Source organism: Octodon degus, unplaced genomic scaffold (genome assembly GCF_000260255.1).
Source record: "Octodon degus isolate 3935 unplaced genomic scaffold, OctDeg1.0 scaffold00029, whole genome shotgun sequence".
Taxonomy (NCBI): domain Eukaryota; kingdom Metazoa; phylum Chordata; class Mammalia; order Rodentia; family Octodontidae; genus Octodon; species Octodon degus.
In genome coordinates, this window is record NW_004524605.1 from 2611741 (window position 1) to 2633980 (window position 22240).

Genomic DNA, 22240 nt, shown 5'->3' on the forward strand with positions numbered 1-22240 from the left:
TGGCGACTTACAACTAACCAGCCGCCTAGAAGCAGCCTGTAAATGCAGCCGCCCCTACCATCCTGTCGCTGCTCTCTGAGCGTAGATACGTAGCAGGACCCCGTAAATAACGTTAGGGTGAGTAAATCATGAAGGAAACGATCGCAATGACCAGCCGGCGCACGCGGCATCCCCCGGGCCTGGCGGCGATGGCACTCAGGGTCTTCGGAGCCCGCGGTGTACGCTGCGGTTGCTGAGCCGCCCAACGAGCGCCCGGCCGGGGGCGGCGCGGGACAGAGGCGGGACAGGGCCGCACGGCACCGCTCCGCGCACCTGGCTTCGTCCCGTCCCCAAGCAGGCACCGAGGCCTTGCTCGCCCCGACGGGACTCTTCTGTGCGCTTCCCCTCCCCAGGCCAGCGCAGACCTTGATCCACCTGCTGAAATGCAACGTGGGCACCGGGCTCCTGGGGCTGCCCCTGGCCGTGAAGAACGCCGGCCTGCTGGTAAGACGCACCGGGCTGGGGCCAGGCTGCCACGCAGGGGCTGAGCAGGGCCTTTGCACCGCGCGCAGTGGGCAGTCAGGGGCGCCTGCTCCCTAGGAAGTGTGCTTATGCGGGCCAGGAGCCAGACTACACTAACATGGCGTGTCCTACACTAACACGGGGTCCCCTGGGTCACTAACGCGGGCGTCACTCTTTCACTTCCTGCTACCTCGCTACTCACACTCCCAGGGCGCTCCTGGGAGGTTTAACTATGCAGCCCCCACTTAAGGCATTTGCTGGCGTGGAACAGGGGCTTGGCCGTGAGTTCTAGGGACCTGGGGAGCCCACCCCTCCCCCACCTGGCGGGTGTCCCCTGGGCCGCACCCTGCCTGATCCTTGCTTCTGCCTTTTGAACTTTGCCTCCCCTCTCTCAACTATGTTTCCTGTGAGTATCTGTGTTGCCCTCACGGTATTCTCTTGACCAAAATTCCTGAAGCACCCACGAAGGCAAGAGGCACTTACTTGTGTAACACACCCTTCTTCCTAGCCTAACTGAAGGCCGAGAGGCCCAGAGCGGCCGGGTTTCCCTGCCCGCCGCACCTGGCACACGCGAAGCCCTTTTTGCCTGGTGGCTCCGAGCGTGCCCTCTCCTCAGGCCTAGTCAGGGGCTCTGGGGTCCAAGAAAGGCACGGCGAGACCCTTGCGTCCTCCGCCCTGCCTTGACCTGCACTATTCCAAGCCAGAGCTCCTGGAGTCCTCTGGGCTTGAAAAGGCCCGCTGTAGAGGTGTAGAGCCAGCCACCTCCAGCCAAACGTCCCTGCCCATGTGGTGTGGGCGTTTCAGATCTTAAATGTTCCTCCTAGGAGTTGTTGATTTCTTTACTTCCATCTCGCCCCAGAACCCTTGACCCCACTGGGCTGAGATACCGTGCATCTACCATGTGCACCCGTGGACCCTGGGAGTACAGGAATCAACAAGACAGGAAGCCTGAGCCCTTGGAGAAGCCATCCCCGGGAAGTCTAGTGGTGTGTGCTCCCGGCCCTTCACTTGTTCCTTTTGGCAGATAATGTCATCTCAGGGCAGTAGTGTCCAAAGTAGAGCCGGGGGTAGCATTCCTCTTTTACACTGATCTCATCCAGGACATTGTTTATAACTGGCCACACTTTTCTAGAGGAATATGAATCAGCTGGACACGCACGAGCAGGGAGCTCAACTGCAACCTCTTTGCACATCCCCCTCATTGTGATGACTAGGGAGGGTCATGACTGTCAGAGCTGGGAGGGGGTCCCTGACAACTGGTAAGGAAACCCAGGGACACTGCTCAGCTACCCACAATGCACAGCGCAGCTCCTTACGGCAGAATCTCACCAGGCCGACAGCCCCAATGCCAAGTAGACAGGAGAGAAAGGGAGCTCAGTCACCAAAGCAGCCTTGGTCTTCCAGTATCTGAGAGGAGGTGAAGCTAGTGACAAAGAAATACTGTACCTCCCAACTGACTGAACGTCAGATGCTCTGCGTCCATGTTCCCTAGATAGGGAAGAATGAATTCCAAGGGACAAAGGGGATGAAGAGTAGAAAAGGAGAAAGCTCCTCAGGGACACAAGGGGCCCAGTGGGGGCAGTTACACAGCCATGTCACGCAGTGGGGACAGTGTCACTCAGACTACATGTGGGGCTACAGGCACAGAACAGCCACTCAGCTAACACTGATCCAGCAGGGAAAGGAGTCACACAGAGGGACATAAGGATCAAAGGAATTCTTGGGAAGGGAGGACAAGGTGGTGCAGGCGTTCAGGTCCCCACCTATGCTCTGGGTGCCTGCCAGGCCCCTGGACCAGGTGGTGCCAATCACTGTAATGTGAATTGCTGTTTCTCTCCCGGGAGGCCTGCAGGCCGGCTCTCCCCAGATGCACTTGGGGCCCCAGTTCCTATATCCTAATTTTTTGTGCTGAAGTCCTGGACAGCCAGCCCCTCTCTGGCTGCACATCAATTTCTATCTAACTTAGCCATCTTTACACAAGGAATTTTTCAGGGATTAACATTGCCGTGCAGGACCCTAGCAGGCTAGAATGGAGGCAGATGAGAAAAGATACAGCTGAGGGAGTGGTGCGCACGGGCAATGGCAGAACCCTGCCAGAGGGGAGGTGGCCCCTGCAAGGGTCCCAGGATGGGCAGAACCACAAGTCCTGAGATGTTCCACAGGCCTCTTGTCCCAGCCAGCACCGGAGAGTGCACCCGGCCGCAGGCTCATGCCCACCTCTCCTCCGCAGGTTGGGCCGGTCAGCCTGCTGGCCATCGGGATCCTCACGGTACACTGCATGGTCATCCTGCTCAACTGTGCGCAGCACCTCACGCAGAGGTCAGAGCCGCCTCCCTCCCACCCAGAGCTGCTGCACCCAGGGAGGCTGAGTCCCCCTTGATCGCTTGCCTCTCCAGCCCCTAACACAGCTGCTGCACATCCCAAAGGTGGTGGTGGGGCTGGGAGAGTCACTGGGGTCCTGCACCCCCAAAGCTGGGTCCCTGAGAGAAGACGCAAAGCACCCCATGAACTGCCAGGTACACACAAGATGCTCAGGCCTGATTTCCTTCTAATCTCCCCATCCTTTGCCAGGGAAATTTGTTCCAGGCAAACCCTTTTAGGACCAGTTAGTAAAAGTGATAAATACAGTTAACAACGAAATGAATCATTTACAGTGTCCACAGAACACTCAAGGTTTAGTCATTTGAAACTTTAATACAAACAACCTGGGAAAGAAAAGACATGATGGAATACTGCTCAGTTGTGATAAAGAATGGGGTCCTGTCATTCACAGGATGTGGATGGGATTGGAGATCAGGATGCTGAGTGAAACACGCTAGCACAGCAAGGCAAACAGCACCGTTCTCACCCACCTACAGAAACCAGTGCACCAACCACGTAGAAGCACAGAGCAGGAAAGGGGCCCCTAGAGCTGGGGACAGCGGAGGAAGAAGGGATAGAAACAATTAAGAGGAACTCCTGGGCCCTGTGCTGGAGGGAAAGGGAGAGCCTGGGAGAAACAAGCCAGGAGTAGAGGCATGGGCAGGCACAGCGTGCAGCGAGCCCGCTGATCCGTAGGATTGGCAAGTGCTGATGACCCTAGTAATTCATCTCAAGGAAGACAACTGTGAAGAGGACAGATTGCTGATGAACCCCACGGCCTCAGCACGCCCAAGCCTGCAAGTCCAAGTAGGGTGTCCCAAGGGAAAAGCTTCCAGAGAGGGGGACATTAAGCTAAACTCCTTATAGGGCCAGGGAGACAGCTCAGCAGTCTGTGCTTCACAAGCGCAAGGACCCATGCTGGCCATCAAAACCAGGCGTGGTGGAGCACACCTATAATCCCAGCACTGGGGAGGCTGAGATGGGGGATCGCTCAGAGTCCAAGCTGCGTAGGGAGACCCTGTACCAAATGAATAAAATATTTTAAATTTTTTTTAAAAAAAGTTAAACTCCTTATAAAGTCAAATCTGTGCAGCCCATGCCGCGCACCTGGAGCCTCGGCCCGGCTGTCTGGGGAGCGCCCCACTGTGGGGAAGTGCTTCTGCGAGCTTTTTTGCTCATCCAGTAGCTCCACAAATGGTACAAGTTTACTACAGCAGAGCCTTTGTGAACCTCTGTGCTAGGCACTGGCTTTATTCCCACTTTACAGATGAGTGAACTGAGGCTTAAGTGCTAGCCAGGATCACACAGCCACGAAGAGGCAGAGCCAATGTCTGGAGGCCCACCTGGCTCCGCTGGCCGTTTTGTGACTCTCCCCTCCGTCCTGGACCCTGCCGCTTCCGACTCCTCGGCGCGCCCCACCGCCTTTCTCCGGGGCTTCACTTTCACGTCTAATGCAGTTTTCAGGCTGGTGCCCTAGGAGCTGACTACAGCCTCCCTGTAGATTTGGGGCGTTGTTTTTTTTTAAGGCAATGCTTGAAAACTTGGAGATTTCACCTTATTTTATTTTATTTTTGTTTTTGTTTTTGAAGACATTTTACCAGAATGTGTTTGCAGAACCTTGTGGCTGCATCCCTGAGGGAGCGGGTCATGCCCGTCACATGCAGGCTATGTCGGTGGCACCCTGCCTTCCCTTCTTTCTTTCCTTCCCCCCTACCCTGCCCCACTGTGCTGCTGATTCGTGCATCCCAGGCTGGTGCTCTGCTGCTGGGCTACTTCCCGGCCTACTAAAAAAAGAATTAAAAAAAAAATTTAGATAAGATCGCACCATGTTGCCCAGACTGGCTTCAAACTCGCTGTCCTCCTGCCTCAGCCTCCCAGCAGCTGACATCCCAGGACCCCACAGCGTCCATCCCTATTCTTACCCCTGTGACCACTTCACTAAGGCCATGGGAGTCGGACACCGGCTCTGCTTGCAACTCCGAGCAAAGCAGGCTGAAGGGACAGCTGTGTTTGAAGGGGATGCTTGAAGGGGCCACACTTCTGTCCTGAGGCTGACAGAGGAGGGTGCTCCAGCCAGAAGCTCCATCCTTGGAGACCCAGGGCAAGGTGCCACTACACAGAGGCAGACCGGTCGGAGGACAAGGCAGGAGGGGCTGCCTCGCGGCCTCGCTCAGCCTGGCACCTGCATCTCCCCTGCTTCCTCTTCCTGTGGAGGGGCCAGCTCTGTCCTGTGAGTCACTTCCTAGTGATATGGGAGGCGGCTGCGAGGCCTCTGCAGAGGGCGGGCAACTGAAAGACTGCAGAAAGGACCAGCAGAAAGGCTGGGAGGAGTAGGTGGTGGATTCTCTGGCCGCTCCTGGAGGGAGCACGCTGCGACCCTGACTGCTGAACTGCTGCGCTGGGCACAGCCCTTCCCGGCCCCAGCCTCGCTGCCGTGATCCAGTCACGCTCCCAGTGCCAACCACAGCAAGCACAAGAAACCAGGGCCACACCTGTCCCTTCCTCCCCCACCCCAACGTCCTCCTCTCCCAGCCCCAGACTGCCCAGGAGAAGAGTGAGGCCCGGAGCTAGCCAGCCCCAGGTCTGCAGTTGTCGGCAGCGATGGGGGTTCAGCTCCTGCTTTCCTAGTACACCTGGGGCTTTTCTGAGTCCGGGCATCCTGGACCTTAGCCGCCCACAGCTGTCCCAAGAGCATGTCCAGAACGGAGATGGTGCTACATCCAGGCCTGTGGCAGCCTGGGCAGAGCGAGAGGCTGGGCCTTGGGCCTGGCATCCCAGGAGGGTGCAGCATCTCCACCCATCGTGCGCCCTGGGCAGCAGGAAACAGGAGCACAAATCCGGAGGATGAGGCAGGCCCAGCGCCCCGCCTCCCCATGCCCTGCTCCTACCGCGCTCCCTGCCCTTGTTCTAATCTAAATCACTGCAACCCACTGTTCACTCAAAACAAGTCCAAGGATTCCATTTAAGTACTGTATTTGTGCTTTAAAAGAGCCCTGCCAGAAAAAAAAAAAAAAAAAAAAAAAAGAAAAAGAAAAAGAAAGGAAAGAATAAAAGGCAAACTCCAGAAAGCCATGTACACTCCCTTAAGAGGAGACCCGCAGCGCTCCCCGTGCTAACACCTCGCGTGCACGAGTCACTCAGGAGTGCGTGGCGCTGCCACCAAATGCCTCCATCACACGGTCCGTGTGCTTTCCTCTAGGCTGCAGAAGACCTTCGTGAACTACGGGGAGACCACCATGTACAGCCTGGAGTGCTGCGCGAGCCCCTGGCTGAGGACGCACTCGGCGTGGGGCAGGTAGAGCAGGGGTGGGCGCCGGGCACCTCGCCCAACTTGGAGCACGCAGACTTTCCGTGTTCCCATTCTAGCCCTCACAGTCACCTCAGTAACCGGCGGACACCAGGGTACACAGCTCAGCCCTCAGAACACAGTAAGAGCCCACAGGTCGCTCCACAGACCCCAGCGGCCTCGCCCTCAGGCCTCACACTCGGTTTACCAAGTGGGATTTCTTTAACTCAGCCCCATAAATCTGTCTTCCACTCTCGCCAACATCTCCTAAAGTGGTTTTGTGTATTCTAAGTGGGAAACTTGAGGTCTTCTTCTACCCTTTGGGAAATCTCAGGCGCCATCTAGTGATCTTGCCTTGCTTGATAAAAAATTAATGAAAAAAGTTGATGACATACAAAATATTTTTCTGCCTCAGCATCTCTGATCATCTCAACAAGCTTGCGAGGTAGACAGGTCAGGATTTTTCTTGTTGCTATTATTTTGTTGTTGAGAGAGGGCCTCACTAATATGACCCAGGCTGGCCTTGAAATCACAGTGATCCTCCTGTCTCAGCCTCCAGGAGGTCCTGACACTACAGGTGAGCACCACACTTAGCCGACTGGGATTTTGTTGTCCTGGACATGAGGTGACCGAGGTACATAAAGATGGCATAGCTTAGGCCAGGACATTGGTAGGGGAAGCAGACATCCGCCAAGCCCCTCCCACTGCGCCCTCCCAGGAGAGCCCTCTGGGGGGCAGGAGTCCGCTACCCCTGCCTCGATGCCTCTGCCTTCCTCTCCTAGATTCTCAGAGTTTCTCCTTTCAATTGGGAGTCACTCTAATTATCAGGCAGGTGAGGCAATGGTCAATTTCTGATGACAATGATGTACAGTGGATTTTTTTTTTTTTTTCCAGAACTGGGGATTGAACTAAGGCCCTTGCGCTTATTCCACTGAGCCATCTCCCTGGCCCCTTCTTATGACATTGAATAAATATTTAGGGCAGGAATGGTCTTAAGAGTTTACGTTATTCATGCTTGTTGGGATTGAAACACCGTAAGGAATCCCAGAGAGGACAATAAAGATGCTCAGGATTGCACAGGAGTTGAGTGGTAGACCAAGGAGGACAGCCCAAGACGTGGTGCTCCCACACCTCTAGCTTACACTGTGACATTTATTTGGATATATGAGATTTAAAAGGAGTTGGAAAAAATTAAAATAAAATAAAAGGAACTGGAGGGGTTGAGGAAATAGCTCAGCGGTCTATGTGCTTGCCTGGTGAGCCCAAGGACCTGGGTTCAATCCCCAGTAGCGCATGCTATATTGGCCCCGGAACTGGGGCGTGCTGAGCCAGCCCCCGAAACCGGCATGGTGGGACATGCCTATAATCCCAGTGCTGGGGAGGCTGAGACAGAAAGGTCACTATGAGTCCGAACTGCATAGCAAGACCCTGTACCAAATAAATAAATAAATAAATAACTTTTTTAAAACTAAAAGGAGTTAGGAACACTTGGGGAAGTAATTTTAGTCCAGCCAGATATTCGTAATTGTAGCGTATCTCATACGCTTGTGGAACTTGATTAGCAACTGTCCATCCTAGGTAGGCAGTGTTTCATGCATGCGCAAGCCCTGAGGTGAAAAGTCAGTGGGAACAGAAAGGAAGACCCTGCTGCCCTCCGTCCCGTGTCCCACGCTTAGCCTGAATCTTAGCTTAGCTGCATCTAGATAGGAGACAGCCAGGGACACTGTGCCTTGCTGCGGATTATACCAAAGGTATGGAATGTATGACACTTCTGAAATATTTCTAATAAATAAATAAATGAAGAAATGTCATCAAATCAAGTCACTGGCTGCAATACCAGTTTACAAAAGTACAGGGGACAGAAGAACAAGGTGGATGGATGATGGCACAAGGAAGTCATCAGCCAAAGCCAGGAAACAGGACACGCTGCAGGACGGATATCTGAGGTCTTCGGCAATAACCAAAAGATAAAAGGCTGCAAGGAAAAAAAAAAAAAAAAGCAGAACAAGAAGAATACAGCAACTCAAAATTTTTAAGGGTTTTAATACAATTAAAACTATGTGTAAGTCTAGGGATGCTGCTCCATATGCAGAAGGCACTGAGTTCCATCCCCAGAACCACAGGAAGCAATCAAAAAAAGAAAAAGAAAAGACTAGTCACTGTTTAAATAAAACATAAGAAGTACTCTTAAAAATAACTTCAATGTTTGTTGTCTCTCTCTGCCTTTTTCCTTTTTCAGGTACGCTGTCAGCTTCTTGTTAATCGTTACCCAGCTGGGCTTCTGCAGTGTTTACTTTATGTTTATGGCAGACAATTTACAGCAGGTAAAGAAGCCCCTTCTTAGCAGAGTAGGTGAGGAGAAGAGCAGACTTCCCCTGCTAGACTTACACTAACAAAAGCGCCGCGCCTGGTCACGGCAGGCCGGCTTCCCTTCCGCTCCGACTCCACCAGTCGGGCTCCTTCCCGGCAGTCTCGAGACTCACATTCTCACGGGATGAGACGGAAGCCAAGTCAGCTTCATTTCTAGCCAGAAGAGCACGTGGGCTCTCGCACAATGTCACACAGAGGATGCTGGACTATACTAGCTGCAGGCTTCCTCTTGCATCCCTAATACACCCCCAAATCGAGGATACAGCTCCTTTTCGGCTCTGTGGGCTAGAGGAGGACACTTGTTTTTGCATGTCCACACGGATGAAAGCTCTCTGTCCAGTTCTAGAGCTGGGTAACTCCGGCAGACAGGTGTGTGCATGTGTGAAGAGCTCCCTCTCTCTGCCTTTATGAGAGAAAACAACCACTGGGTAGGAAAGAAGAGACTGGCCTGGGTGGCAAAGGACCTTTCAGCCTTGAGACTTTATGACTCTGAGTGTTCCTGGCTATTACACTCACGACACCAGTTACAGGGAAATAAAAACACACGGCACCCAGTTAAAATGGAATTTCAGATGAACAGCGCTACTTTTTTCACTTTCAGTATGCCCTATGCAGTACCTGAACATGTTTGCACTAAAAGGTTGTCTGCAGACGAACCAAAATTCTGCTGCCCAGGCCTGCCTGCCGGCCACCAACTCTGCCCTTCCCTGTGCCCTCTCAGATAGTGGAAGAAGCCCACGTCCTCTCTAACACCTGCCAGCCCAGGAGGGCCCTGGAGCTGACCCCTCTCCTGGGCATCCACTCCTACATGCTGACAATCCTGCCCTTCCTGATCATGCTGGTGTTCATCCGGAACCTCAAGCTGCTGTCCATCTTCTCAGTGTTGGCCAACGTCACCACACTCGGGAGCACGGCTCTGATCTTCGAGTACATCGTGCAGGTCTGTGTCTGAGGCCATGGAAGAAGGGGGTCAGGTTCTGAGAGCGCTGTGCTCACAATGGGCAGGTGAAGTGAGGAAGGCAGCCCCCGGCTCTGAGCTGGCCCTGCCACGGTGAGCTCTGGTACACCTCTGCCCCTGAGCTGTCAAAGCTAATCGCTGTTCCTCCTCCTCCTCCTCCTGCTCCTCCTCCTCCTGCACCTCCTCCTGCTCAGCGTAGTGTTGGCCAACAGTGCGTCACTCCACAGCTCATAGTTTCTGCATACCTTCTGTATCCTGGTTGCTGTGCAAGGATGACTGGGGATTCAGTGGCGTGAAAACAGATAGCTGAGGTGTCCCCTGTCACCGATGTTGCATTCACGTGGGGAGATTAGCTCTGACTAAATGACCACCCAAAACCATAACAGCAGTAGTTGGACAAGGGTCGCCTAGGTGGTAAAGGAACCGAATCTGCTTGCTGCCGAGCACTCCACTCTATTGCACTGGACCCCCAGCTTCCATACGAGGAACCAGGAAGCCGAAGTGGTTTTCCACCAACTCAGTTTGCCTCACAGGCCTGCGCTCTCCTGTCCTCACAGGACCTGAAATGCTACTTTTACAGTTTCATTTCTTCGGGCCTGAGAGTTTTTGCAGTGTATTAGTTTCCTGTTGCCACTGTGACAGATACAGCAGTGCCTCGGTTCACAAACGCCAACCTTGCTTGAGGGAACTCGTGGCGTGGAGGGCAGGAAGGTGGGTGAGAAGGGGTCACTGTTTGCAGGGGGAGTCCCCTTCCATAAGGACACAAGGACACAGGAAGACCTTTTTCAGGGGTTTCCTCTCTTCTTTGTCCCTTGGCTGCACAGTCAGTTTTGACCAAAAACAATTCTGATAGCGCCTGTTTTCCTGCTGCACAGAGGCCTCGCTGTCATTCCTCAGACTCAGCGCTCTGTGGTGACGGTTTCGTGTGGGTGGTGCTTCCCCAAGAAATCCCCGCACTCCTTCCACTTCTCACAGTGGATTTCACCACCCCCTGCGAGCCCCCCTCCAGCACCCCTCCCCCGACTTCCTCTTCTGCTCCTTGACCAGGGCCTTTGCTGCTCGCTGGGGTTCTTTGGTCAGTAGCCCACCCACAGTCTGCGGCCAGCTCCTGCATGTCTGCGCAACCAACACAATGTCCCCCACCCCCTGAGCACCACAGGCTTCAAAGTCTGAAAGCGGAGCTGCCTTGAAGTCCCCTCTGCCAGATAAACACAGTCTCAGGACGGACAAATGTGGATGAGTGTGGGCCACGCACAAGCGTGGCCTTAGTCAGTGCCGGGAAGAGTCCCGGTGCCCACTGAAAGCTCCTGAGCAGAGGCTTTCCTATCCGCAGTCCGTAGTGCTGACACAGGTGCCACCTCACTGTCCCTCCTGCTCGGTGGCCATGGCACTCATTCCCAAACCTCTTTCTCCCTGAAGGTGTCCTACTCGTCACCTCTGATTCCTGTGCTCACCTGGACCAGTTCCTGTGCCCGAGCGAGCGAGCACAGAGCTGCTCTCGTCATTCCCTGGCGCTTCAAGAGTCTTATGTTAATTAAGTCAGCAGGCTCAGCGCTCGGGCGCCGGGGGCCAGTTTCATGGAAGCCAAGCTTTCCACAGACAGGCGGGATGATGTCTTGGGATGATTCAAGCGTGTCTCACTTATTGTGCGCTTTATTTCCAGGACCATTACATCCACGATGCACAACCAGAGCGCTCAGCTCGTGTCCCTGCATCTAGCCCTTCCCACCTGGGGCAGGGCAGTGACACCCAGTGTGTTACTTAGGTCCAGCTACTCTGTAGTCTCATTTTGGCTGCTGTCACCACAGAAAATCCTGCTTCACAAAGATCAGATGCTGGAACTGGAAGCAGGCCTTTCAGCGCGTTTGTGGCACTGCCGGGACACGCCTCCTTGACTTTAATCTAGAATGCAGGGAGACTGAAAGTTGCCCCAAATGTACGTTAAGGTCGTATGTTTATGACCTCAAGCAGTTGCTCCTGCAGCGTAGACAAACTGATTTCTCCTGGCTTATTTACAAGTGGGCCACAGGCCCCCTCCTTCCCAGTTTGGGGGTCTTATGCAGTTGGAAAATAACATTCTAAGTCTTCTGAAAGCTGAGCCAGGTGATCGTGCAGCACCTTGGAGAAAGAAGGCCCTGGTTCATCTCTTTGGAAATGTCTGCTAATGTATAAAACTCACCAAAAATCCCACTGTTCACTCACCACCCTCATAATCCAAGCTTGGCTTGGAATATGTCCACTTGTCTGCCAGCTTGAACACAGTCCTCATTCTCCCCTAAAGTGACAGGCCGAGTCTGCTGAGCACCTTGCCCATTCGTAAGCAAGCTTTATGGCCTATTCTGTGTCACTGAAGTGTGCTCCCTGTTGGGAGTGTTTTTCTAAAAGAAATGTCTAGAGTGGCTCTCAGAACTCAAAGCTCTGGCCAGAAATCTACAATTGAAAAGTCATCTTGCTTCTGTGTAGGTGAGGACATGCGTGGTCTGCATCCATCTCCCTGCAGAGCTGCATGAACAGATGCGAGCTAAGGGGAGGTACTTCATGCAGTTGGTAATCATGTCCTGCAAAACACTGTTGAGTTCTGGTGACAGTTTTCGCTAGCCAGCACCTCCCCCTGGGTGACCCAGAACATAAACTCCCATTCAGAATCTGCCACTTTGACCCTACTAGTGAAACCAGAAAGCCACGCACTCACTGGCAATCACTCTGTCTGCGTGTTCCCTGACAAAGAATGAGTGGTTCAGTTCTACTGCTGTGTCACCATCCAAGTACTTGAATAATCCTACAGCTGTGGTTATTGTTTGGCAACAGAACTGCACATACCATATCCTCTTGCACACCGTCCTGAAACATGGATAGACTGCCTGCTGTCAACATGGATAGACTCATCAACCTCAGTGACTCCTTGATCCTCTCAAGCCATGAGGCCTCAGTAGCCATGGCTGTTTCATCAGTTTATCTAGTTTTGCTGCCAGCCAAGACAGGAACACATGCCCCATGCCTCCTTCCGACTGCAGCCTTTCCTAAATATTCATGACAGATGTTCTCAGGAGAATGCAGGATCAACTCTTCACCAGGAGTGAAAGGCTGCTTAGCTTTAGCAATGCGGTTAAACACTAAGAATTCTGCTCTCAGTGTCAAACAATTTGACGAAGCAACGGCCTTCAACAATTGCGTCTTTTTCTTGTTCACGTTTTGATCTTTTTAAAACCTCCAAAGCCTTGTCTTTCAGTACAGGGTGCTTGGTCTCCGTGTGAAAAAGCAGTTTAGAAGGTTTCGTGACTTCACTGGGTAGCATCATCACACCTTACAAAGCGGGCTTGGAGCGCGTGAGTCACCTGTTGCAACGAACCCACAATCTAAGCAGGTCTCTTGGTATTTTATTGAAATGCCACTTTCCTTTTGCTGCCAGTCCTGGAGTCCTCTGCTCTCATCACTGGGTCTCTCCACCCACCCACTCGAAGAGGCTCTCCAGTGACGTGTGTGTTTTCACTCACTTTGGCTAAGGTTACTCGTGGACTTAGCAAAGCCGTGGCTGAGATGAGTGCACAGTGCAAGAAAGAGATGGGGGCAAATGTGGTAGACAAGATAACGGGTAAGCTGTGCACTGACCGACACAAGTGATGGATTCTGATTTAAAGCCTGCCACCAGATACAGCTTGTCACTTCCTGCTCACCGATAACATTTTGAGAGGAAGCTGCAAGCACTTGATTTATCATGGTCTCTGCCGTCCAACCTGTCTGTCAATGTTCTTCTGCATTTACGGCCACTCTCCAGCACTAGCGTCACTGCCTCAGCTCCACCTCCCATCACCAGGCTTTGGATTCTCATGAGAAGCACAAAGCCTAGATCCCTCACATGTGCAGCTCACAGTAGCGTTTGTGCTCCTGAGAATCTAATGCCACTGCTGATCTGAAACCAAGTGGATCTCAGGCAATAACGGAACAGTAAGTGGCTATCAAGACAGATGAAATTTATATTCCTTCACCTGCTTCTGTGTAGCTTAGTTCTTAACAGGCTATAGTACAGATCCACATTCCAGGGCTTGAGGCTTCTTGGTTTAAAGGTTAAGAAGGCTGGCCAGGCTCTAGGTGCCCCATGGGTACTCCTGTGCTTGTGAGGTCAGGTCTAACCCAGCTCCCCTCAGCAAAGGTTTGGAGTGCCTTCTACAGCATGGCAAAGCCCACGCCCTTCTCTTGCTTTTTTTCAGGGAATTCCATATCCCAGCAACCTACCCCTGATGGCAAACTGGAAAACCTTCTTGCTATTCTTTGGTACGACCATCTTCACATTTGAAGGTGTTGGTATGGTAAGAGTCGTGAGTTCGAATGTGAATGGTTCCTACTGCTCTTTCAGGTGGCCAGTTTTTAATTCCAGGTGTCTAAATTAATAGCATTTATGAAAAGTGAAGAATATGGTTATCCCCAGTGAAGGAAAAGTTAGCATGTGTGTACAGAGTAGCTACAGCTCCATGTACCACATTAAGCCCTGAAGGCCGAATGAGAAGTCGCTAAGCAGTCAAGGCAGGGCGTCCCTGACAGTAGACAGCGTGAGAGAAAATGAAAGCAGTGTGGCACGGAGGCCCCCTCCTGACCCTGGGCAACCCAGAGAGGGACGCCTGTGCTTGCGCTCGTGCGGGCAGCTGCATCTTCATGAGGTTCCACGTCTTTCCACTTTTTCTTTCCCACACTCTTTCTACCTCCAGGTTCTGCCTCTCAAAAACCAGATGAAGAATCCACAGAAGTTTTCCATTGTTCTGTACCTGGGGATGTCCCTTGTCATCGCCCTCTATATCTGCATGGGGACACTGGGCTACATGAAGTTCGGGTCGGACACCCAGGCCAGCATTACTCTCAACCTGCCTAATTGCTGGTATGTCCCTGTTGGCCTCAGGTGGGCATCAGAAGAAGCCTGGGATCCAAAGGTCACCGCAGAATGACAGGCCCTTGGGTTCTCATTAACCAGGGTTGAAAATGATAATATGAGGATTGATTAATTAGTGTTTACTAGTATAATAATAGGTCAGTTTGATGATCCAGGCAATATACAGTATCTTGTTTGATTTCTGGCTTCCTCCCTATGAGTTAGCATTATTGTCATTACTATCATTACAATTATTGCTGTCTATTGCATAGACCTGGAAATGGATATTCTGAGAGACAGTATGTAACCTTCCCAGCCATACTGTTCATGAGAAGCTAAATCTTGAATCCTTTATACTTTGACCTTAAAGCATAAAACCCCTGAAATACATGAGTTGAGAATGACAAGGAAACAAAACTGAACCACAAAAAAGTTAAAAGTAATGACCGGAAATGCACAGGTGGGCAGCCCTTTCTGCCCCAGTTCCAGAAATGAACCTTCACTCTGCGCCCCAGACGGAGCCCGGTCGGGCGCACATTCATTCATCCGTCCACACACCCAGGAAGTGCGCTGGGGGCTGGCACACAGTGGACGCACGTCACAGGGTAGCTGTACTGTGGGGGCAGCGCTGGGTGCACACTTAGTGGCCACAACAGCCACGCGCTAGGGAGCCTGGGCTCTGAAGGGGGCCGGCGGGCTGTGCTTCCTGGATCGTGTGAGGCCGTGGGCAGCCGCCTCTTCCCGCCTCCGTAAAGGAGGACCACGCCAGTGCTTGTTTGTCGCAGTCAGGATAGAATAAGTTATTTTCTAATGTCAGCTCATTTATTTATTTTACACTATGAAGTCATTTTTTGGCATTTATTCTTAATAACTTAAATACTCTTACTAAATAATGCACAAACTATTCTATACAAAAGTTCTAGATCCAAACTTCTGTAAGTCTTTAGGTATATGTTTAAAGATTCAATCAGAAGAATCCATTTTTATGTATAAAATTTTGATTTTTAAAATAAGTATACTTTGTCAAATAGTCAGTCAACACTTTTGCATTCCTTATCATTTATCTGTCTTTATAATATGTTTTACTAGTGCCTATCATTTTGGGGACAGGGCATTGTTATGCAGCCTGGGCTGGCCTTGAACTCACTAAGTAGCTCAGAGCGCGTTTCATTTGTATGAAATCCTGGCTTGTAGTGTGACACTGTCGTACACACAGGTCATGCGTCGATGGCTCCTCTCCGCCACCCCCACTCTCTGCATCCCCTCCCCTTGTTCCTTTCTTCTTGTCTAACAGCAGGACAAAGTTGTGCTAAACTCTGATAAGCTCCGTGGCTGTTCACACAGATGCTTGACTCTGCGTGAGTCACTGTCCATGACAGGGCGGCCGAGGCCACACTGGCGGAGCAGCCATTCTCCGAAGGGCTGCTGGTTGCCATGGCAGAGGACACAGTGGCCCCAGAGCTTTCCCCAGGGCAGGGGCTTGCTCTCAGTCACACTTCCACCTTCCGAAGACTCAAGGGGCCAGGGAAGGCTTTGGTGGGCAGCTCGAAGGACCGCCAGACACCTTGTAGTGATGCTGAGCATTCCATGACTTAACATTCCAAAGACCCGCAGAAACACGCAGTAAGCCCTTCACAGGTACAGGAGACATGATGGCAGGAATGAGAAAGATAGCTGAGAAGACAAAAACTGGGCTAGGTAGCCACTAGTCTGCCTGATGGGCAAGACTAACTCAACTCACAACAAACCCATCCTTTATAGTTTTGCAAAGTTTGCAACACAGCACACAACATTGCCTAGCGACTAACAGCTGGCCTGAACCAGGCAGGATGTTTTCCTCAGGACTGAGGTAGCTCCCTTGCTTTAGGCACTGAGGCCCAGTCCCACCTACACACATTTGATCAATTCCTAGCTTTCTGCAGCTCCCAACAGAGTTGTCCCAGTCCTGTGTCCCCACAGCCTTGCTCCTTCTGGGCTGAGTTAGGGGAATGACATTTCCAAAAAACAAGAGCTGCACAATAAGAAAAATGTCGCAGCCCACACCCCTCATGTGCTGTGGTAACGGCCGAGAGAGACGCTTGGTGGAACCCGTGGAAGCTGTGCTCCTTGTCTCACGAGCTAGGCACCACCCTGATGTTCCCAGGAAAGCTGGGCACCCAGGAGCAGCTCTCCTTTCTCCAACCTCAGCTAGAGAACAACTCGGGGTTTCCAATGGTCCTCGTGGAAAACGCCCAGAACTCAAAAATATCGGCGGGGAAAGCGAGCACGCAGCCCACAGGCACAGAAAAACGTCCACTTGGTATTTGAAAAGATGGTTTACAGAGTAATAGAAAAGCCCATTTTAAAAACCACAATGGCAGACACTACCATGCAGTCGCATGCTGTATTTTTCTTTTTAAAGAGGATCTTAGGGGCCGGGGAGATGGCTCAGTAGAATAAGCGCTTGCCTGGCAAGCGCAAGGGCCTGAGTTCAATCCCCGGTTCCACCAAAAAAAAAAGAAAAAAAAAGGAAAGAGGATCTTAAAAAGCAATTAAAATGATACATAATTTCTAAACAAGATGGTAGGAAACTCACAATGGTTATTATATTGCATGCTGCTATCTTCAAGGTAGATGCTTAGATTACCAGACACAGGCATGGAAGACTGGGAGGACTGGTCAGACGCTTCAAGCACTAACTGTTCCTTTCAACAAACTAATAGGAAACAGTGATCGTGCGTGTGTGTGTGTGTGTGTGTGCGTGCGTGCGTGTCCCTTCCTTCTGTCCCCCTTCCCCATCCCAGTTGCTCTTTCCTTGTCAGCAGTCTCCTTCCCTTTCACAGTGTCTATGTCCATTTTCGATCTTGTGTTCTCTTTCAGCTTCTCACACTAGGGAGACAGCACGACGCTTACACGTGCGCGTCTGATTATGTTCCCTTCGGTGCGGTCTCTGGTTGCATCTGTTCACCTACAAAAGCCTCGAGTTTATCTTTCTTTATAGCTGAGCCGTACTCCATTGTATAAAATACCACATCTCGCACAATTTTTGACATGGACTTTCACACACCTGGCTAGGACCGCAAGTGAGCAGTAGGTCACTAGCTATCAAAATTTAAAATCACGTGCTGTATCCTTACCTGGAAATTCCCTTTCTGGAGTTCTGTGCACAAACACGCAAAGTCTTCCTTGCTTCGCTGTCTCCTTGGCAAAGGCAGAACTACCTAGACACGGAGGAGCCGGGACTGCAAGCCGCGCTGCACCCACACGATAAGAGAGGCACGCGGGTGTTAAGCGGAAGGCGCGGGGCTGCGGGAGCCTCCAGAGGGCAGCACCTGGCCTGCGAGCGTGCGCGTGCCGTGCGCTCGCGTGCGCTTCCGTGTCCACACAGGTGGCTTCCAGAGGGCCACCAGGAAGCGGGGAGTGGCTCCTGGGGGAGGGAACCCGAGGAAAGCGCTCTTCCCTGCGCGACTGTGGCACTGTGGCGCTTGCTCTGTGCAGACCTGAGCTTTTAGAACACTGAAGCACAGACTCCTGAGCCACGTGGGTGCCTCGGGGCCTCCGGGGATGAGCACCCCACCTGCCTGAGCCGCGCCGCGGGCTCACAGGCGGAGTCCGGGCTGCGGCCAACCCTGGAGCTCCCGGGTGAGCGCCAGCTCCCGCGCGTGCGTGCGCGCGCGCGTGCGTGTGTGCGTGCGTGCGCGCGCGCGCGTGCGTGCGTGCGTGCGTGCGGCCTGACCGCCCTCCTAGGAGCCGGCGCGGTTCACGCCCCTGGGTGATCTGTCTGCAGGTTGTACCTGTCGGTCAAGGTGATGTACTCCGTCGGCATCTTCTTCACCTACGCCCTGCAGTTCCACGTTCCGGCCGAGATCATCGTCCCGCTTGCCGTCTCCCAGGTGTCAGAGAGCTGGGCGCTGCTGGTGGACCTGGCTGTCCGAACAGCCTTGGTGTGTCTGACCTGTGAGTAGGCCGCGGGCACAGCCCACACTGACAGCAGGGCGCACGCGGTCACCCTGGCACGCCAGGCGCTGTCCTAACATTACCTAGGACTCCTGCAGCCCGGCCACCTGGCCAGCCCGGGAGTCTTGATCTGAAGACACTGGGGAGCACGTGCGTGTCCAACTGCACCATGGCATGGAGCGGGGGACAGGAGCACAGGTTGCGTGACACCAACACACCACAGCATGGCACAGTCCCGTTGTGCTGAGCTGCTCCTAGCACAAATTACAGTAAAGTGTTCTTACCCTAAAGCTGTTTAATTGTTAAGAAACCCCAATGTAATCGTTTCTCAGCCTTTTGGCTGAGATCAAGTGTAGAAACCCCCAAAGCATCGATTTGCTGCATTTTCGAGGGTCATTTTGAGCGTGTCCTTTTGCCTGCTGTCCCTCCCTCTTGTCTCATCGTTGTTTGCCTGTTTGTTCCCATTGGGAGCCGCTGCAGGTCTTTAGGAAACGTTACAAACAGAGCTGGGAATTTTTTGTTTTTGTTTTTTTTTTTTTTTTTTTTTTTTTTTTTTTTTTTTTTTTTTTGGTTTTTTTTTGGAGCACATGTAGAAAGAAAAAAGGGCCAGGGAGATAACTCAGGAGAATAAGCACTGCCTGGCAAGTACAGGGTCCTGAGTTCAATCCCTGTTACCACAAAAGAAAAAAATAGAGCACATGTAGAGAAATCGGAAAAGGTTGCCCATGAGGAAGGCCCAAGAGAACTGGGAGTGATTTCCCTAGACAACCAAAGCTCAGGAGTTTCTGGATCTGCCTTGAACACGCGTGGGTCACTGTATGAGGGACAGAGCTGCAGTCTCAAAAGCTCCAGGAGTTAGCACCACAGTCCCCAGTCTCAGCCGAGAGTCAGGAGAAGCCTCGCGCCTCCACCGGGCTGAGGTATGGGGGCTCAAGCAGAGACAGCAACGCTGCCTGGCTGAGGTGCGAGAGCTCGGGTCGGCGCCAAGAGGCCCAGGAACCTGCACAGGTGTGTTCTGAAGTCAGCCCTTGTAGGACGAGCATAGGTTGAAGAGATGGACTGTGTAATTCAGGCCACTCGAGATCAGGAAAGTGGCTCGAGTAAGCTGACCCTCTAGGGACATGTTGGGTTTCTGTACTTACTGAGGGACCACTTCCTCCTCCTCCTCATCCATCCATCAGTTCTGGTGGCGTTCATCGGCTGCATGATCCGCAGTCGCCTGTGGAGCACCTCCCACAAGCCAGGCACCGGGATGAGGAGTGGACAATGGTGAGGACACAGCGCCTGCCCCCCACCCCTGCCAGCTTGCAGCCTGTGAGCAGATATGCAGAGACAGAAGGGGGCATTCTGTGGGGAACGCCATGATGCACGTGGCTGTGCCGTGCCTTGGCTGAGGTTGCACGGGGAGGACGCCCCCTGCACTGGAGGGGCCTGTCACTTGCCCACGCTGGCGCAAGGGTCCTTTTTGTGGCAGGGTTACCTCAGTTAAGACCTATAAGTCAGGTAGGCTGCAGATACAGAGTAAAGAAGGCACTGCTGCAGGGAGCAGGCAGAAGCAGCAGGGACGGTGAGAGGGGAGCTCAGAGCATGGCAGGGCCCGAGTCCTGCGCTCCGGGCCCCCTCCGTCATACCAGGACTTGGGCTCTGTGCAGTGGCTGCCACAACCAGCATGGCGCCACAGTGGCTCCCCTGCCGTCCGGCGTGCCCGGCAGCTCTCAGACCATGTGTGTCGTTGCATGGGCTCCATGGGGGCCGGCTTGGCTCTGACCCTCCTGTGGGCAGCACTGATTGAACATCTGACACAGGGAAGCAGCGAGAAGGGTTCCTGCCCAGCACAGGCATGATGGAGCCCATGTGAGACCCTTGAGTGACAGCCACTTCGGACACAGGGGCTGCAGAGGTAGCTCACTGGCAGAGCTCTTGCCCAAAACGTGATGCCCTGAGTTTGATCCCCAGCAACACAAAAGAAGAAAAATCCAGCAACCATGCAACTAGCACACGTCTATAGAACAATGCTCCATAGAAAAACCATACAGTTATATAAAAGTGAGTTTTTAGACTCCTTTGGAAGCATCCATGGTATATATTCATTGTATGTAGAAGAGATGGAGACGTAAGAGTGCTCACAGGAGGACAGAGATGGAGGACGACGGCCCGAAGCCATAGTGGAGCTGCATGTCCTGCTCAGTCACCACACCTTTCCCAAGTAGGAGAGGCTGAGACTGGGATGACAACAGAGAACTCTCTCTCTCTCTGTCTCTGTCTCTGTCTCTGTCTCTGTCTCTGTCTCTCTCTCTCTCTCTCCCATCTCTGTCTCACTCCCTGTCTCTCTGTATCTCTCTCTGACTCTTTGTGTCTCTGTCATCTCTCTCTGTCTCTGTCTCTCTCTCCATCCTTACTTCTACACAGAGGCTATCTTAGTAGGCAGCACGCAGTTTGATTCTAGGTTTACAAGTTGGGCATCTGTGTATCCAGTCGAGTAGAGCAGCCCTTAGATGTGACATCTACAAATTTCATTGTAATAGTGAATGTTTTTGTTTTTGTTTTGTTTTGCAATACTGGGGATTGAAGTCAACTTTTGCACTAAGTCCCATTTTTATTTTGAGATAGGGTTTCAAAATTAATAAGCTGCCCAGGCTGGGTTCGAACTTGGGAACCTCCCAGAGTGCTGGGATTAAAGGTGCGTGGCACAATGCCTAGCTGATATGAAAACTTAAATTTTTTCAAGTGTATGAAGTAAAAGACATGTTGCCACTAATTCCCCTCCAGCGGCTGCCCTTTGCTTCCCACATACCTAGCCCGTGTCCCTGCCCTTCCTGAAGCAGCTGGAAGTCCTTGCCGGGAGTACAAGGCATGAAGAAAACAGCGAATGCCACCACCCAGGGCCGTCTGGTGGAAAGCAGCGGTAGAAGCCTCGCGCTGTGCCCTCCCTCGCCCACCTCCCTCAGGGGCTGGCGCAGGCTGACTCCTGGCTCTTCTCCAGTGGAAATGACCCCGGAAGATAAATCTTTTGAACTGATTAAGGACAACGAGGCATGAGGACTTCCAGGGCAGCATCAGAAAGTGGCTAGAAGGGTGGGATGTGAGCTCCAGTTCTCACGGGGAGACCGAGAGGGGTGAGCGGCAGTATATCTTTTACTGTAAAAAAATATATATAAGTCCTAAATATGCACAGCATTTTTAGCACGCCTCACAGATGGATTCTCCTCTCTGCGCCCTGGAAGAGCACAGATTCCCCTGGAGCTCTAAGTGCCCCATCTCTACCAGGAGGAGGTGGCGATGGTAACTGCTGGGTGAGGGTCCTGCAGGTGACACGCGGGGAGCTGCTGTGCCGCGGGTGCCGCAGCAAGAGTGGGAACCCGAGTCCTGGGCCTGGCAGCTGGCCGCACAGGCCTCTCCCGAGCAGCTTCTTGGGCTGCAGAGTGAGGCGTATTCTCTAGATCCCTCCTCACAGCCCTGCCCACTGAGCCCATGCTTTCCCCCGCACGCAGGCGTCTCCGCCATCCTTGTCCCGCGCCTGGACCTGGTCATCTCCCTGGTGGGCTCCGTGAGCAGCAGCGCCCTGGCCCTTGTCATCCCGCCGCTCCTGGAGATCGTCACCTTCTACCCCGAGGACATGAGCTATGTGACCGTGGCAAAGGACATCGTGATCAGCACACTCGGCCTCCTGGGCTGCATCCTGGGGACATACCAAGCCATCTATGAGTGGGCCCAACCCATCAGCCACGCTGTGGCCAACTCCACAGGTGTTTATGTGTGATCATCAATTTTCATTCTAGTAGCTGCCCTCCCACCACGTTTATTTTGATGTGGATATTATATACATTTCATCAAGCCCCAGCATCTCTGTGTTGATTAGCAGTCTGTCTTTCCAAGATAAACAAAGGTAACACAGGTAGTACCGAGACCCCTCAGGCTTTTGGTAGGTCTTTTGTACCTCTGAATCACATTCAACAATTTATACCAT

At 52.6% G+C, this 22240-nt stretch overlaps 1 protein-coding gene across 1 annotated transcript in view; it reads left to right on the top strand.

The window, feature by feature from the left end:
- Positions 1-22033, top strand: part of Slc36a3 (solute carrier family 36 member 3) — a 25630-nt gene extending 3597 nt beyond the window's left edge. The window contains exons 2-10 of the mRNA XM_023713094.1: positions 393-483; positions 2732-2820; positions 6062-6157; positions 8388-8472; positions 9240-9458; positions 13685-13783; positions 14180-14346; positions 18104-18273; positions 21765-22033. Of these exons, the coding sequence (XP_023568862.1) occupies positions 393-483; positions 2732-2820; positions 6062-6157; positions 8388-8472; positions 9240-9458; positions 13685-13783; positions 14180-14346; positions 18104-18273; positions 21765-22033 (1285 nt within the window). The remainder of the gene's footprint in view (positions 1-392; positions 484-2731; positions 2821-6061; positions 6158-8387; positions 8473-9239; positions 9459-13684; positions 13784-14179; positions 14347-18103; positions 18274-21764) is intronic.
- The last annotated feature ends 207 nt before the right edge of the window (positions 22034-22240 follow it).